Source organism: Megascapheus bottae, chromosome 3 (genome assembly GCF_031878675.1).
Source record: "Megascapheus bottae isolate mThoBot1 chromosome 3, mThoBot2.hap1, whole genome shotgun sequence".
Classification (NCBI taxonomy): Eukaryota; Metazoa; Chordata; class Mammalia; order Rodentia; family Geomyidae; genus Megascapheus; species Megascapheus bottae.
Genome location: NC_143511.1, coordinates 37,885,894 through 37,904,290, shown reverse-complemented (window position 1 = coordinate 37,904,290; position 18,397 = coordinate 37,885,894). Strand labels below are relative to the sequence as shown.

At 42.4% G+C, this 18,397-nt stretch overlaps 2 protein-coding genes across 3 annotated transcripts in view; both read left to right on the top strand.

The window, feature by feature from the left end:
• The first annotated feature begins 648 nt into the window (after nucleotides 1-648).
• On the top strand, nucleotides 649-4,041 carry Ranbp6 (RAN binding protein 6). Its single transcript, XM_090329950.1, has one exon. It carries the CDS (start codon nucleotides 652-654, stop codon nucleotides 3,967-3,969), a length of 3,318 nt encoding a protein of 1,105 aa, XP_090186076.1. The 5' UTR covers nucleotides 649-651; the 3' UTR covers nucleotides 3,970-4,041.
• Nucleotides 4,042-8,325: 4,284 nt separating this feature from the next.
• Nucleotides 8,326-18,397, top strand: part of Brd10 (bromodomain containing 10) — an 86,429-nt gene continuing 76,357 nt past the window's right edge. For both annotated transcript variants that reach the window (XM_090329949.1, XM_090329948.1), the window contains exon 1: nucleotides 8,326-9,011. In XM_090329949.1, coding sequence (XP_090186075.1) covers nucleotides 8,416-9,011 — 596 coding nt within the window. In that variant the 5' untranslated portion in view covers nucleotides 8,326-8,415. The remainder of the gene's footprint in view (nucleotides 9,012-18,397) is intronic.

Here is an 18,397-nt window from a genome sequence, read left to right as displayed (position 1 = left end):
TATAAGACATTTTCATTATTCAAAAATTATGGTAGCTGAGTGCGTCGGCTCACGCCTGTAATCCTGGCTACTCAGGAGGCTGCGATCTGAAGATCAAGGTTCAAAGCCAGCCATATATATATATATATACATATATATATGTGTGTATGTGTGTGTGTGTGTGTGCAAGTACTAATTTCTGTCTGTATAGAGTTGGTTTAAAAAAAAAGTTTTCCTATAAGTGGAATCACACAATCTATGGTCCTTTGTGATTGACTTCTTACACTTTTCTCAGAATGCACTTACTGGTTTTAGATGATCAGAGTAATAACAACACAGTTTAGAAACACAGAGGAAACTCCCTCCTAATCCTAATCGAATCTAATTAATGGTAACATATTTTTTTCCCACTGCTCCCCTGCAGGTGAATATTTATCGGAAAAAAATGAATGGCGGGGGGCGGGGAGGGAAATCACCAACATGGGCACCCGTGCACACCTCTCAGAAACTTCATCCAGGCTTCCAAGCCTCCCAGCGCTTAGCAACCGGCACCCCGGTAGCAGAGGGAGCCGCGCCCCGCCCCTCTCCTCCGTCGCGTCGCTGACGTCACGTCCCGAGCCGCGGGGGGCCCCCCGCCCTTCTTCCCTGTCGCAGAGGCTTTGACAGAGCGCGATGGCGGCGGCCGGATCTGCAGGGGTGCCGGCGGCCGTGTCGGAAAAGCAAGAGTTCTACCAGCTCCTGAAGAACCTCATCAATCCAAGCTGTATGGTACGGAGGCAAGCAGAGGAAATCTATGAGAATATCCCAGGTCTGTGTAAGACGACATTCCTCTTAGATGCCGTCAGGAATAGAAGAGCGGGTTATGAGGTGAGACAAATGGCTGCCGCCCTGCTACGACGGCTTTTGTCCTCTGGATTTGAGGAGGTCTATCCGAACCTGCCTTCCGAGGTGCAGAGGGATGTCAAGATAGAACTCATACTGGCTGTGAAGTTAGAAACGCACGCTAGCATGAGGAAAAAGCTTTGCGATATTTTTGCGGTGCTGGCCAGGAATTTGATAGATGAGGATGGCACTAACCACTGGCCAGAAGGTCTGAAGTTCCTTATTGACTCGATCTACGCTAAAAATGTGGTTCTGTGGGAAGTTGCGCTTCACGTTTTCTGGCACTTTCCTGGGATTTTTGGGAACCAAGACCGGCATGATTTGGATATCATCAAAAGGTTGTTGGACCAATGTATTCAAGATCAAGAACATCCAGCAATCAGAACATTATCCGCTAGGGCCGCAGCTGCGTTTGTTCTTGCTAACGAGAACAATATTGCTCTTTTCAAAGACTTTGCAGACTTGCTTCCTGGAATCCTACAGGCTGTGAATGATTCCTGCTACCAGGATGATGATTCTGTGCTAGAATCTCTTGTTGAGATCGCAGACACTGTACCTAAGTACTTGGGTCCTTATTTAGAAGATACTCTACAACTGAGCCTGAAATTATGTGGAGACACTAGGCTTAGTAATCTTCAACGCCAGCTGGCCCTGGAAGTAATTGTGACCTTGTCCGAAACTGCTACTCCAATGTTGAAAAAACATACAAATATTATTGCACAGGCAGTTCCTCATATATTAGCAATGATGGTTGATCTACAAGATGATGAGGATTGGGTAAATGCTGATGAAATGGAAGAAGATGATTTTGACAGTAATGCAGTTGCTGCTGAGAGTGCACTAGACAGACTAGCATGTGGGCTTGGTGGAAAAGTGGTCTTACCAATGACCAAAGATCATATCATGCAAATGCTTCAGAGTCCTGACTGGAAGTATCGACATGCTGGATTAATGGCCTTATCTGCGATTGGAGAAGGTTGCCATCAGCAAATGGAACCAATCCTAGATGAAACAGTTAACTCAGTTTTGCTTTTTCTTCAGGATCCTCATCCAAGGGTGAGGGCTGCAGCCTGTACTACACTTGGACAGATGGCTACAGATTTTGCCCCTGGTTTCCAAAAGAAATTCCATGAGACAGTGATTGCAGCTTTGTTGCGTACCATGGAAAATCAAGGTAATCAACGGGTGCAATCTCATGCAGCTTCTGCTCTTATTATTTTTATTGAAGACTGCCCCAAATCATTGCTAGTTCTATATTTGGATAATATGGTGAAAAATCTGCATTCTATCTTGGTAATTAAGCTTCAAGAATTGATTCGAAATGGGACTAAGTTGGCCTTGGAACAGCTGGTGACAACCATTGCCTCAGTTGCAGACACAATAGAAGAAAAATTCATTCCATATTATGACATATTTATGCCCTCCCTAACTCATGTTGTTGAGCTTGCTGTTCAGAAGGAACTTAAGCTTCTGAGAGGAAAAACGATTGAGTGCATTAGCCATGTTGGTCTTGCTGTTGGGAAAGAAAAGTTTATGCAAGATACATCAAATGTGATGCAGCTGTTGTTGAAGACACAAGAAGACTTAAATAATATGGAAGATGATGACCCTCAGACTTCTTACATGGTTTCGGCATGGGCTAGGATGTGTAAAATTCTTGGAAAAGATTTTGAGCAGTACCTTCCACTGGTTATTGAGCCTCTTATTAAGACTGCTTCAGCTAAACCTGATGTTGCTCTCTTAGACACACAAGATGTGGAGAATATGAGTGATGATGATGGCTGGCAATTTGTAAATCTTGGAGACCAGCAGAGTTTTGGAATTAAAACTTCAGGACTTGAAGCAAAAGCAACTGCTTGCCAGATGTTGGTTTATTATGCTAAGGAGTTAAAGGAAGGATTTGTGGATTATACAGACCAAGTTGTAAAACTGATGGTTCCTTTATTGAAATTTTATTTTCATGACAATGTTCGAGTGGCAGCTGCAGAAGCCATGCCTTTTCTCCTAGAATGTGCAAGAATTCGTGGCCCAGAGTATCTTTCACAGCTGTGGCAGCTGATATGTGATCCTCTAATCAAAGCTATTGGGACTGAACCTGATACAGATGTCCTCTCAGAAATTATGAATTCTTTTGCAAAGTCCATTGAGGTAATGGGAGATGGTTGCCTTAATGATGAACACTTGGAAGAATTAGGAGGAATTCTGAAGGCAAAACTTGAAGGACATTTTAAAAACCAGGAGATGCGACAGGTTAAAAGGCAAGAAGAGAACTATGACCAGCAAGTTGAGATGTCTCTGCAAGATGAAGATGAATGTGATGTTTATATTCTGACCAAAGTATCAGATATTTTGCACTCATTATTTAGTACTTATAAGGAAAAGATTTTACCATGGTTTGAACAGCTTCTTCCATTAATTGTAAATCTAATTTGTTCAAGTAGGCCATGGCCAGACAGACAGTGGGGATTATGCATATTTGATGATATCATAGAGCACTGTAGTCCAACTTCATTTAAATATGTGGAATATTTTCGGTGGCCAATGCTACTAAATATGCGAGATAATAACCCAGAAGTTAGGCAAGCTGCTGCTTATGGCCTGGGTGTTATGGCACAATTTGGGGGAGATGATTATCGTTCTTTATGTTCAGAAGCCGTTCCACTCTTAGTGAAAGTTATTAAGTGTGCAAATTCCAAAACCAAAAAAAATGTCATTGCTACAGAAAACTGTATCTCAGCAATAGGGAAGATTTTGAAGTTTAAGCCTAACTGTGTCAATGTAGATGAAGTTCTTCCACACTGGTTATCCTGGCTCCCACTGCATGAAGATAAAGAGGAAGCTATTCAGACTTTGAATTTTCTCTGTGACTTAATTGAAAGTAACCATCCAGTTGTTGTTGGCCCAAATAATTCCAATCTTCCCAAAATCATCAGTATAATTGCAGAAGGAAAAATCAGTGACACTATTAACTATGAAGATCCTTGTGCCAAACGCCTAGCTAATGTTGTTCGCCAGGTACAGACTTCTGAAGATTTATGGTTGGAATGCATATCCCATCTTGATGATGAACAGCAGGAAGCCTTACGTGAATTGCTAAATCTTGCTTGAAGCACTTTAATACTACTTGAATATCATCTGCCATAAAAGTAACTCCTAATAAAAGTGACTACTAATTATAAATGAGAGAACTGTTCTCTCCTTGCTAAGTGGTTATATTTCGTCCCCAGTGTGTCTCTAGGACTAGTCACAGCCTTTTGTATACTTTGCATGTTTTATCTCTTAAACATAGGCCTTGGTAATAATTCATGCTTACAGTTGTTTTAGAATGTTTGTCACTTTCTTCTATGTGGTGTGCAGTAAATATAAGTTATCGCGGTTTGTCTGAACAAATATCAATGCTGCCGTTAACTTGTGCCAAGAAGTCGTGCTGTGACAAGATACTAAGAGCTCACAAAGGTAAGACAGAACTTCCAGGACAAACATCTTTGAAGTTGTGACAGGCTAATTATTCCTTGATACTACTACTCCTGATTTTAATGGTGGTGGTAGAATGCTTGAACTGAGAGTGAGTTTCAAGATTTTGCTGTGAATGTGAATATGAGAGTTTTCTTTATAATGTATGTAATTTTGTTTTGTTTTGTTTTGTTTTGTTTTGTTTTGTTTTGTTATGGGGCTTGAACTCTGGCCCTGGGCACTGTTCGTGAGCTCTTCAGCTCAAGGCTACTGGTGTTGTCCATGAGGTCTTCAGCTCAGGGCTACTGCCCTACCCTTTGAGCCACAGCCCCACTTCTGGTTTTTTAGTGGTTAGTTGGAGATGAGAGTCTCATGTACTTTAGTACCCGGGCTGGCTTTGAACTGCTATCCTCAGATCTCAGCCTCCTGAGTAGCTAGGATTACAGGTGTGAGCCACTGTGCCTGGCCCATGTATGTGGACTTTTAAATAATGTATTCCTGAGAACCAGTTGCAACATATCCAAATTCCCATTCACAAGGTGTTCAGCTGAGGGTTGTGAGAAGTTTAAATCTCTTTAAACTGTTCCCCATTTAAAAGAGCTATCCCGAACAAAAATTATAGTTACTGAATTATGGTTCCTAGTGCGTCTAACATTGGTAGCATGTAACATGCTGTAAAACTGTGTTTGAAAAATAGCAAGTTATCAGTGTTTGTGGGAATAAGTGTATATGTTTTAGTGAACTATTTGTTTGTGTATGTATGCTACTTTTTTTCCCCTGCCAAGCAGTTCAACAAGAGCTGAAGACTTGTTTCAGAATGAGACCTAAATAGATTCCTGTTCTGAGGAAGTTCCTAGCAAATATAGCAGCACTGAATGACATTTTATACCAAAAGTGAAAAAAAACTTAAATTTTTTTTTTTTGCCAGTCCTGGGACTTGAACTCAGGGCCTGGCCACTGTCCTTTAGCTTTCTGAAGGCTAGAGCTCTACCACTTGAGCCACAACACCACTTCTGGCTTTTTCTCTGTATGAGGTACTGAGGAATCGAACCCGGGTTTTTGTGCATGCTAGGCAAGCACTCTGCCACTACACCAAACTCCTGGCCCCTTAATTCTACCTTTAAATATTAAAAAGAAAACAGCTTTGAAACTAGTCATTTATCAATATAAGTACATTATAAGAAAACATCTCTGTAAGTTAATTCTGTTCATTGTAATGTCAGTCTTTAGGATTGAGCTTTTTGTAGGGTAGAAAAAAGCTTTATATTCCATTAATCATCCTAAAACTTAAATACATCTATTGTGATTTCCTGGGGCTATTGTGAGTACCGTGTATGTATTCAGCAAATATTTAAGAACAGTAAGTGCTCAATAAAGCCTCACTGTTAATTCATCTCTAATGCTTGTATCTCTGTCTTGTTTTTTGAGTTTAGAATTCCTTTTATGTTGGTATTTTCCAGTTCATCCCTTACTACTCCACATTGGTAGGTTAGGACACTGTAGACAGGGATATAAAGTTGTGATCTTAGATATGTTTCTTATCCATTCCATATAATTTTTAATGGTGGGAGAGGAGAAAATTAAGAATGCTACATATAGTATGGTTATAATTGTGAGTTATTTAAAATAAATAGAATCAACCTCAAAAGGTTGTTTTGTTTTGTTCAGTCCCAAGGCTTGAACTCAAGGCCTGGGCACTGTCCTGAGCTTTTGTTTTTGTTCAAGACTAATGCCCTACTGTTTGAGTCACTCTCCACTTCCTGCTTTTTTGGTAGTTGAGATAAGAGTTTCATGGAATTTTCTGCCTGAGCAAGCTTTGAACCAAAATCCTCAGATCTCAGCCCTCTGATAGCTAGGAGTATAGATTTGAGCCATTGACCCTCAACTACTTGAAAGTTTTAAGAAAGTTGCCTTATATATGGAATCAAATGGCAATATTCCTTATATAATATACCTACATTTCTTGTATAATAGAATTTTTTTTTGTCAGTCCTGGGGCTTGAACTCAGGGTCTGAGCACTTTCCTTGGGATTTCTCAAGGCTACTGCTTTATCACTTGAGCTCTATCTCTTGGCTTTTCTATGTATGTGGTACCAAGGAATCGAACCCTGGGTATTGGGCAGGCTAGGCAAACATTCTTCCACTAGTTAAGTCAAACTCTTGGCCCCTAGAGTGGATTTTTTAAAGTTCTAGGGCCTGTTCTGCTTTCATAATAGCTAGGATTACTATCATCTTGCTTCTTTATGAAAGTTGAGATGTGTGTGTGTGTGTGTGTGTGTGTGTGTGTGTACATGTTTTTAATTTTTTAATTTTGTCCCTGAGCTCAACTCAAGGCTACTGTTCTACCATTTGAGCCACAACGCCACTTCCGGTTTTCTGGTGGTTAAGTGGAGATAAAAGTCTCCAAATGGACTTTAGTGCCTTGGCTGTAGTGGCTGGGCTGGCTTTGAATCGCGATTCTCAGATCTCAGCCACCTGAGTAGCTAGGATTACAGGCGTGAGCCACCGTGCTCGTCCAGATTACTTTATTACAGAGTAAAATGATTTAAATGATTAAAACGATTAAATGATTGTAAGGATTAAGGGACATAATGAATATAGTGTTTAGTGACATAAGGCTCAATAAGGAACAAGTCATGAAATAGGGCTGGTGCCTAAAAACAAGATTGAATATGGTTGATCTGGATTCTTGGACTTTCATCAAAATAAACGAGGGATAGCCAGGTAGGCACATTTGTTTTTCAGTTGCTGAAATAGGTCTGGTCCTTGTTCTTTTTCTTTCCTAAGCTGAGGTACGTCTTCAACCTCCGAAGAGCACTACAAACGTAATTGTCTAATAAATTACAAATGTCTGATATTAGATCTTCCCTGTCAAATCTGTGCGTATGGAATGAAGTGAAGTACTCTAAAGCTCAAAAAAAAAGTTCCCATCTCAGTGTTTTCTTTCAAATGATATTTATGGACAAACCAAGAACTTTGGGGATTTCAAATTTGGCAGTCCTTAAAAGGGCATGTTAGTACGAAGTATTAATACAAAGGGCATGTAAATTTTACCATGGAGGACTTGCATTTTGTGCCTTCACATTATTCATTTTCTTTTAGGATAGAAGAGAGATTTTAGGGATTACAGTATTTCTCGCAAATCAGTTTAGTCGGAATGATTGAAGCCTCTTTGGCGGCTAGGTTTTCACATAGAGCACTGTTGGCGCAGGCGCTCTGCTTCCCTCTCCACCCCGCCCTTTACAGTGGCACGCGCACTAGTGACGTCACTCTCCCGCGCGGCGTTCCGGGCCTGGGTCCGGTGTCCGAGCCGAAGTCAGCGCTTTCGCAAAGCTGGGCGGAGCGCGAGGACAGCGGGGACGATTTTGTTCTACTACGCACGCGCAGAGGGGATGGCGACGGTGCCTCTTTCTTTCCCTCTTTCTGTAGCTTAGCTCGGCCCGGAGGGTTGAGTGCCCTCCCCGCCCCTCCCCTCCTCCCTTCCCCCCCCTCCCCGCCCAGTAGGGCTCCTAACTGACAGTTGTCGCCAGGCCCGTCCGTACGCCGCCTCCTTCTGCCCAGGTCCCCCGCAGGTAGAGAGGGGCGGGAAGGGGGTGAGGGAGAGGAGGAGCCGGGTCCGCCGCGGCCCAGCGCTGCGGCCCACCCCGGGGAGGAGAGAGGGGAGCCCCTCGTCCTCCTCGCCCCCTCCCCGCCCCCCGCCGGCCCGGGAGGGGGTGGGGCCCCGAGGCCGCGGCCCCGCGAGGCTTGGCGGTGGAGAGCGGCGGCGGCGGCGACCGACCGACGGGCGGGCGGGCGGGCGGGCGGGCGTCGGAGGGGTGAAGCCAGCGAGGGCCGCGCGCGCGCCGCCGGGGGAGGGGAGAGAGGAGGGCACCCGGGCTCTCCTCTCCCCCTCCCCGCGCGCCATGTAACCCCGCCCCGCCGGCGGCGAGCTCGAGACCCCCGCGCGCACCGAGCCGAGCCGGCGGCAGAAAGAGGACGAGGCCCGATGCAGCACGGGCTGCGCGGCACGGCCGAGCCGTGAGGAAGCGGCCCCGCGCTCCTGCGTCCCTTGGCGTCTCGAGCGGCCGCTCCGCGTCTCCCAGCCTGGGCCTGGCCGGGAGCATGAGCGTGCCCGAGCCTCCCGGGGAGATGGAGCCGGCTGGGGAAGAGGAGCGGTCGCCACCGGCGGCCGTGGCAGAGGGCGAGGAGGAGGTGGCAGCGGCCCTGGCCCCGGCCCCGGCGCCGGCCCGCAGGAGGAGCGCCTCCTCGCCGGAGGACGCCGAGGACCCGGAGGAGGCGGCGACGGAGACGAAGGGGGTCGCGGGCGGTGGCTGCAAGGAGCAGGAACTGACCCACGAGCTGCAGCAGGGTTACCGCATCCTGGGCGAGTTCCTGCAGGAGAAGCACAGGGGCCTCACTGCCCCCTTCCTGCAGCCCTTGGGAGGCGTTGCCACCGGGGAAGAGGAGGCTGCCGAGGGGCCGCGCGGCGCGAGTCGGGGCGGTCGCCCAGTCCCGCCGCAGCCGGGCCAGGGCTTGTGTCTGCTGAAGATGGAGGAGAAGTTCGCCAGCGGCCAGTACCGGGGCATCACGGAGTTTGTGGCGGACTTCAGGTCGATGCTGGAGACGTGCTACCGCCTGCACGGCGTGGATCACTGGATCTCCAAACAGGGCCAGAAGCTGGAGATGCTGCTTGAGCAGAAGTTGGCGCTTCTCTCTCGGTAAGCTAGCCCCATCTCGGGTGGGACTGACAGACTGACACAAACACACCCTCACACGTGTCTGAGCGAGGATGGGCTGGGCCAGGGACCGAGGGGCGGCGCTGATAGGTGCCTGGACGATAGCTGAGAACCCCAAGAGGAGGAGCAGCTCTGGGCGGGGGCCTGGTGTGTGGGGAGGTGTATGTGGGCTGGAAGCTGGGCACCCAGGAAGAGAGAAACTGATTTCCATACTTCTATCAATGCATTATCGCTATGATTCAGACAAGACAACCCACTCCTGTGCTATTAATTTTTAGTAAAAATCCACTCCAAATTGATGCACAAGATTTTAAACTCAGAAGGAACTGTAGAGTTCCTCTAGTCTGTCAAGTTTCACAGATTTGAAATCAGTGTAGAATGAGGCATGAGGCTGGCTCCATCTAAGTGCTAAAGAAGAGCATTTAGATTTGACTAAGCTATAGATGTTTCAAAAGCATTGTGTATGTAACAGATCTTACTCTTGCAAACGGAAAGAGGAACTTTTACATAGAGGTAAATTTGTTTGTTTATGGCACTGAGGCTTGAATCTTGAGCCTCAATTCAGGCTTGCTAGGTGAGCATGCTCTCCAGTCATACCTTCCACCCTACTTAAAGGAAGTTTCTTGGAGCCATCATTCCTACTGGCTAATGTGCATTAGCAATTCTCAGTTGATTTAATAGTCTCCGTACTTAAACGTTAAAATTACAACATTGCAGATTTACTTAAGATACTTTATGTCCAACATTCATTAGAACAGGAGAAAAAAATGCTTACATTTTGATAGCAAAAAGTAGCATGTGGTTTCAAGAAGATGCAGTTCTGGGTCGCTCACTTTTTTGTACTTGTATGTAATGTTACTTTATAAATGATGGGTTTGCTAGACCATGCTTAGGTATATAAGGAATCATTTCTTTTTTTTGTTGTTGGGTTGTGGGACTTGAACTCCAGGCCTGACCCTTGTCCCTGAACTCAAGGCTACTGCTCTACCACTTGAGCCACACCACCACTTCCCCTTTTCCGTGGTTAATTGGAAATAAGAGTCTCAAGGGACTTTAATGCCCCAGCTGGCTTTGAATCTTGATCCTCAGATCTCAGCCTCCTGAGTAGCTAGGGTTACAGGTGTGAGCCAACAGTGCCTGACTCATTTTCTATATTAGCCTGAAGTCTAAATTGTAACTAAATAATTGCTTTGGGTAGACACAAGTTTGAAAAAGCCTAAGATGCAACTTAGGTTTGAAATATAATTTAGATATATACATGTTTCAGAGCAATATATTATAGTTTGCATGAGCACTTTTTTTAACAATCAGATGACCAAGACATCTTATTTGGAAATAAAGTAGTATATAGTATTTTAGTAATAAATAGATATTATCATGTAAGTTTCCTTTTGTCTTCTTATATATATTTGTAGCCCTAAATTGTTTTGCTTTTGGTTTCTAAGGAAAATTTTACTGCTGTTCCATATATTACTGAACTTCTAAGTGACCAATAATAAATGAAGTGCCTTAGGTAACGAGGATGTCACATTATCAGTAAAGAGCAGCCAGGACACTGGATAAACATTGTAAAACTTCCAGATTCTTTATCTGTATAATGAGAGTATTAGTCTAAACTAGTTGACTGTGCAAATATTTAAGTGTCCAGTGGAGATGGACTTTCATGTGTCCCAGATCAGTAGATAAGTTTTCTGGCCTCAAATGGTTTACAATTGAGTCCCTAAAATGATAATGAATCTAGGGCTGGGAATGTGGCATAGTGGTAGAGTGCTTGCCTAACATGCATTAAGCCCTGGGTTCGATTCCTCAGTACCACTGAAACAGAAAAAGCTGGAAGTGGTGCTGTGGCTTGAGTGGTAGAGTGCTAGCCTTGAGCAAAAGAAGCCCAAGGACAGCACCTAGGCCCTAAGTTCAAGCTCCAGAACTGGGGAAGAAAAAAAGATTATTAATCTTTACTGGATATATTAAACAAGGTTTAGGGGAAGGTGACCTAAAACTGGAAGAGAAGGGTTGACAATGGGGGGTGACAGGTGGGAGAAAGAAAGAAGGGGAACGAGAATAAAGTTAATACCATTTGTGCTTGAACTAACTTTTAAAGGAATTGAATATTGTAGGTGTATTTGACAAACATTTTAGAGTATTAAACTACAATGAATGCAAGACATAAAACAGCAGTGTTTCTGGAAACAAAACAAAACAAAATTCATATAGTTTAGGGCCAGGATTTTGGCCTAGTGGTAGAAGCCACTAGGGTAGAGTGGTTTGGCCTAGTGGCAAGCACGAACACCGGGGTTCGATTCCTCCGTACCACATACATAAAAAATCCAGAAAAGGTGTGTAATTCAATTGGTAGAGCTCTAGCCTTGAGAAAGTCCAAGGACAGTGCTCAGGCCTGAGCTCAAGCCCCAGAACTGGCAAAAAGTAATAATAATAAGTTTATATAGTTTAGTATAGTCTCCAGAGTTTTGTCTGTACCTCAGAAGGTGTACAAAATGAGTCCAGTGTATTTTATTATTATTATTTTGCTCTAAACTGTCTGGTTTTATTTTGCTTCTTGTGATATTTATACTGGTACTAGATATATAAACATAAATACACACACACACACACACACACACACAGGCAAGTGCTCTGCCACTTGAGTCATACCCCCTTTTTAGTTATTTTTCACTTTTTTCAGGTAGGATCACCTTCTTGCCTCCATCTACCTTGAATTATGATCCTCCTACCTCTGTCTCCCATGTATGTTCTGGAATTATAGTTGTGGAATACCATGCCCATCTTGTTCAGGATAGAATCTTGGTGACATTTTTACTTGGGCTGACTTCAGCTGAAGTTCTTCTGCTTTTCTGCCTTCCAAATAGCAGAGCTTATAGATGTGATCCACTGTTCCAAGCTTACAGAGTTTTGACAGTAAATCTTGACTTAGCTTGTTAAATACTATGCTTCAGGGGAGAATACATAAGAGGACTACTGGGATGAGCTCCAGTAGCAGGTGTGAAAAACCTTTTTAACTGCATAGTATTTGGATATTTATAGCATTGTTTGAATAGGTAGATTTATTGAATTTCATTTTTCCAAAGCTCTTATATTTACTGAATTTCAAGTCCCACCTGGGGTTGCATGCAAGGTCAAGGCCAGGCCAAATTATTTCCCAGACCTTATACATCCCTTAGGACTAAACATATGGCCATTGCCAGAAGTGTTAGAGATACAAAGAAAAGTAACATCTGGGAAGGGGGGAAACCAATTTTATTCAATTTTGGCCAGTCCTGGGCTTGGGCTCAGGGCCTGAGCATTGTCCCTGGATTTTCTCAAGGCTAGAGCTCTACCACTTGAGCCACAGCACCACTTCTGGCTTTTTGCTATGTATGTGTTACCAAGGAATCGAACCCAGGTCTTCGTGCATGCTAGGTAAGCACTCTACCACTAGGCCAACTCCCGGCCCCAAGAGGTTATAGTTTTTAAGCTAGTTTTTGAAGAGTGTGTAGAATGTTGACAGGTGAAATTCAGAAGTTTGTTGAACAGTTACTTGGATTATTCTTGGATTTATTCTAGGTAAAATATAAAACCATATAAAATAACCTTTTATGCTACTTCATTTTGATAGGTAAACAGAAAACACAATTAAAAATTCTGAGGCTTGGCCAGTAGAGTGCCTGCCTAGCGTACATGAAACCCTGGTTCCATTCCTTGGTACCACATACATAGAAAAAGTCATAAGTGGTGCTGTGGTTCAAGTGGTAGAGCACTAGCCTTGAGAAAGCCCAAGTACAGTGTCAGGCCCTGAGATCAAGCCCAGGGACTGGCAAAAAAACAAACAAAAAAATTTGGAGGCAGACAAATACAGAGTGTTCATCAGGAAATAGTTTATACCCTATAGTTATATTATAGGATGAACAGAATCTGTAGTGACAAAGATAAAGTTACAGAGGACTTGAAGGCTTACTAAGGAGTTGAGAATCTAGGCCATGTAAATATGTCCCAACTGTTAAGAGAGTAACATGATGTGACTAGTATTTTGAGGTTTGAAGGTAGAAATGGAAGAAAACAGGAAGTCAATTAAAAGGTTATTGAATTAATTCCATGAAGAAATTAATGAATAGTTGGAATATAAAGGCTAGATGAAGATACAGACGAGAATTTAACTCAGCAGGCCCAAGTGGTAAATGGCAAGTGTTGGATGCACAGTGTGAAGGAGTGGTGTCCAAATGAATTGGGTCATTTGTACCCATGTGATGGTGATGCTGAGATGACAGGGCAAGAAATATTCATGTGAAGATATCCAGCTGAAAATTAATTACACAAGTGCATATGGTAATAAAAGCTAAAGATTTTTGTTGGTGGTGGTGGTGATTGTGGGCCTGAACTCAGGACCTGGGTGCTGTCCTTGAGCTCCTTTGCTGAGAGCTTGTGCCCTACCACTTGGAACCACAGCTCCATGTCGAGTTTTTGAGTGGTTAATTGGAGAAAAAAGTTTCACAGGAAGCCTGTAATCCTAGCTACTCAGGAGGCTGAGATCTGAGGATCGTGGTTCAAAGCCAGCCCAGGAACAAAAGAACCTGAGACTCTCATCTCTAATTAACCTCTAGAAAACGGGAAGTGGGGCTTGGCTCAAGGTAAGGTGGTAGCCTTGAGCTGAAGAGCTCAGGGACAGCACCCAGGCTGAGTTCAAGCCCCATGACCCTTCCTTTCTCCCCCCCCCCCCCAAAAAAAAAAAAGAGTCCCACAGGAACTTTTTTTTCCTGGGTTGCCTTCAAACCACGATCCTGATCCTCAGATCTCAGCTTCCTGAGTAGCTAGGATTACAGGTGTGACCCACTAGCTCCTGGCACTATAGATGCTTAGTAAAGGGTTAGCATACGAAAGGGCAATGATTTAAAGAAATGAAAGTAAATGAGACTTCCCAGGCCAGGATGAACTTTAGTTATAGTTAAAAGAAAAAACAGGGAGGGGGTGCTAAGTAGAACCAAAGCAGACTTTATTTCAATAATCTTTTCAGGAGTAAAAAGGATTAGAAATAATTTATAAGAATTTATATTTTATATAGTATATTAATTATATAATATACTATAGTATGATATACTATAGTCTATTAATTATATAATATACTATATAGCTAAATATATAAATTATATGTATAAAGCATACATGAATAATATATACTATTTATATATTATATATGCTATTAATTTATATATGCATGCACATAGAAAACTGAACAGTTTAAGTGCAGTTACTGAAGTTGAAAAGGATTCATCATGACAAAAATAAAACGTATTATCTGAAATAATATAAAATTACAGACTTCATTGCTTAAAGAGACTTTTTTTGTTTCCATTGAAGATATTAATTTAAGAATAGTTTAGATTTCATATAGTAAAAATGCCAGTGATAGAAGACTCTGAGTTGGGATGTTGTTTTGGTTGAGTGTTTTTGCTGTTTCATTTTTGTATTTTGTGTGTGTGCATACATACTAGTATTGTGGCTTGTACTTAGGGCCTTGCCCACTTGCTGGAGGTCTACTGCTTAAGCCATGCCAAGCAGTAGACTTGGCACTCTGAGTTCAAGTCTTGTGGACTTCTCTGCATAGGCTGCCCAGGCTCCTGAGTAGTTAGGGTTATAGGTATGAGTTATCAGCTAGACTCATGTGTTTTGCTTTATAATCTTTTTCTCACTGTCTGTTAGCTTTCCATTGTTGTGACCTTAGAAAAATAATTTAAAGGATAAAAAGTTGATTCCATTTCTTATCTGTATTTTTATTTTTTTGCCAGTCCTGGGCTTGAGCTCAGGGCCTGAGCACTGTCCTTGGACTTTCTCAAGGCTAGAGCTCTACCACTTGAGACTCAGCACCACTTTCGGCTTTTTTCTATGTATGTGATACTGAGGAATCGAACCCGGGTCTTCATGCATGCTAGGCAAGCACTTTAACTACTAGGCCAAACTCCCGGCTCCTCTTATCTGTATTTTACCTTTCAAATAAACTGTAGGCCATCTGTATAAAACTTAGAATACCCCAGAATAAATAATGGATATTTTCAGTCTCCAGGAACTTAGATAATATTATCATCTTTAAAGGTCATATTAAATTACCATAAATTCTCCTTTTTTAATTGGGAAATACTAGTAAACCCCAGTGGTAATATTATCTGTCACCAGATCCTTTTGTTATTTCATCTTTCTTATGGGATTTGTGAATATTCCAGAATGAAATCATGCTTGAATTTAGGATATTAAAGATATATATATATGTATATATATATATATGTAAGTATACATCTACATCACTTTGGAAAGCATACTAATTGTGGTTACAGCCACAATTAGGGATAATGGAAAATTTTCATTTTCTTCTTTTAAATTTTCTTTGTGTATTCTTAGATTTTGTATACATTACTTTTGTAGTAAAATTCAGATTTTATTGAAAGGAAGTTCATATTTAACATCTTTTCTTCCACTTCCACCTCCTCCTCCTCCTCCTTCTCTTTTGCTTGTCTTGGGGCTTAAATCAGTGCCTAGTGCTATCCCTAAGCTTCTTTGTGTTCAAGGCTAGTGCTCTACTACTTGAGCTGCAGCACCACTTCCAGCTTTTTCTGAGTAGTATGTTGGAGGTAGAGTCTCATGGACTTTCCTGCCCAGGCTAGCTTGGAACCTCAATCCTCAGATCTCACCCTCCTGAGTAGGTAGGATTACATGTAGAGCCACTGGCACCCCACTTTATTTATAGTTTTTGAATAAACTGTATATATGTAAAATAATTCAATTAAAATATGTAACACCAAAGCTATGAGAAAGTACACTCATGTGTATCTAGTTGTAACTGGATGGTGAAACTGTGAGTAAAATTTTAGTTTTTAATTTTTTTCTGCAGTGACCATGTATTTTGTTATCTTTTGTGATTCTATTTAAAATATGAGATCTAAATATTCTGTGTGTGGTTCTAAATATTTGGAATCGCATATACTAAAGAACTGATTGAATTTTAGTATTTAATGCTTTTGCATATAGCCATCTGAACAATAGCTTCAGACAAAACTACATTTTCTGATACTATCCTTTATACCTTTTAGGTGTATCTTCACAGTTGTTTCTTTCTTTTTCTTTTTTGTGTGTGTGTGTATGGGCGTCAGTCAAGGAGTAGCCTGGGTGCTGTCCCTGAGTTCTTCAGCTCAAGGCTACCACCCTACCACTTGAGCCACAGTGCGACTTCTGGTTTTCTGGTGGTTAATAGGAAGTGAGAATCTCATGGACTTTAGTGCCCAGCCCAAGCTGGCTTTGAACTGTGACGCACAAAAAAAGAAAAAAAAAGCAGTTATAAATATGGATTGTTTCCATTTTAGCTCATAAACATTATTGACATACTTGAATTTTTTTAAATTGAAAGATGAAAATATTAGAAAGTAATCAATGAAAAAAAAAATACATGTTTTATATTTGTCTTAAATGCTGGTGTTTTTACTTGAGGAAAGACAGCTTAAATTAGACTTTTTTAGCTGGGCACCAGTGGCTTATACCTGTAATCAGAGCTACATAGAAGCTCAGATCTGAGGATCTATCTCTGTTCAGAACCATCCTGGCTGGAAAAGTCTATGAGACTCTTATCCTCAGTTAACCAGCAGGAGATCAGAAGTGGAGCTGTAGCACAAGTGGTAGTTGCTAATCTTGAGTCAAAAAAGCATACTGATCAAGCTCTGATACTGGTACAAAAAGAAAGCAAAACTCTTTTATCACAGATATGTTACCTCCTGATTCTGTCTTCTCCTCTACTACGTTTTCTACAAGCCATTTTTTTTGTGGGGGGGGTGGTGCGCAGTCCTGGGGCTTGGGCTTTCTCAAAGCTAATGCTCTACCACTTGAGGCACAGCACCACTTATGGCTTTTTCTTTTTTTTTCTTTTGGGTCATGGGGCTTGAACTCTGGCCTGGGCGCTGTCCCTGAGCTCTTCAGCATAAGGCTACCGCCCTACTCTTGAGCCATAGCTCCACTTCCCATTTTCCAGTGATTAACTGGAGATAAGAGTCTCTCGGCTGTTGGGCTTTGTATTGTCCAGCCTGGCTTTGAACCTTGATCCTCAGATCTCAGCCTCCTGAGTAGCTAGGATTACAGACATGAACCACTGTGCCTGACCACTTCTGGCTTTTTCTATGTATGTGGTACCAAGGAATCAAACCTGGGTCTTCATACATGCTACACAAGCACTCTACCACCAGGCTAAACTGCCGGCCCTGCATTTGTTGTTTTTAAGATAGGGTTTTGCTTTATGTGGCCCTCTTATCTTGTGCTTCCCTTTGTTACTGGGTTGACAGTGTCTCCTACTACACCTAGCCCTTGATCTCCCCCACTCCATTAAATGACTTTGAACACATTTGCGCCCATGTGTTGGCTAATATGGATTCTTTTTTTTTTTTTTTGTCAGTTGTAGGACTTGAACTCTTGGTTTGGGCATTGTCCTTGAGCTCTAAGATGGGTTTTTTTGGGGTGTGTGTAGGTCGTGGGGCTTGAATAGCCTGGGCGCTATCCCTGAGCTCTTCAGCTCAGGCTACCGCCTTACTCCTTGAGCCCCACTTCCCATTTTGAAATCCAGCCCAGGCTGGCCCGATCCTCAGATCTCAGCCTCCTGAATAGTTATGATTACAGGCATGAGCCACTGTGCCTGGCTAAGATGGATTCTTGAAAACATTTTATACTCAGGCTGATAGTGAAGTGGATCTCCCAATCAGCACCTAGGATTACAGATTTCTAATAGTTTTCTTTAGCTGAATAATTTTAGCCTTCTCATTTTCCAGGAAAATATGTAAAATGCAGAATTTTACTAATTTATGTGATTACATTTACCAAGTTATTCTAGTCTACCAAATTATTTTTCTTTTGACTGGGACAGTAGAGTTTGAATTGAGGGCCTCACAGCCTTATTTTGGCTTTTGTCTCAAGTCTCACACTACCATTTGAACTATCTCCAGTTTGGACTTCTTTATGTTTAATTGGCAATAAGAATGTTATTGATTTTTCTGCCTGGGCTGGCTTTGGACACTGATCATCAGATATCATTTTCCTGACACTAAACAGGATTACAGTCATGAGCTCAAATTATTTTTTCAACAGCTTTTCTTTTTTTGAGTGCCAATAACAACAACAAGAAGTCATGATCTAGTGGACAGGTCTGTAATCCTAGCTACTTGGGAGGATGAAATGGGAGACTTACAATATGAGGCCAGAAACTGCAGAAAACATTTGAGGAACCCCTTTTTAATCAATGGCTGGATAGTGTGGTGAGGGCCTGTCATCCTAGCTACAACTACAACAAGTTTAAAACAGATGAATCAAGGTCTAGGCGCATGCCTACCCAGGGGAAGTATCTAAACACAATT

Bases quoted from the DNA above. Each gene is read 5' to 3' on its own strand.
- Ranbp6 (XM_090329950.1), top strand. From the start codon at position 652: ATGGCGGCGGCCGGATCTGCAGGGGTGCCGGCGGCCGTGTCGGAAAAG.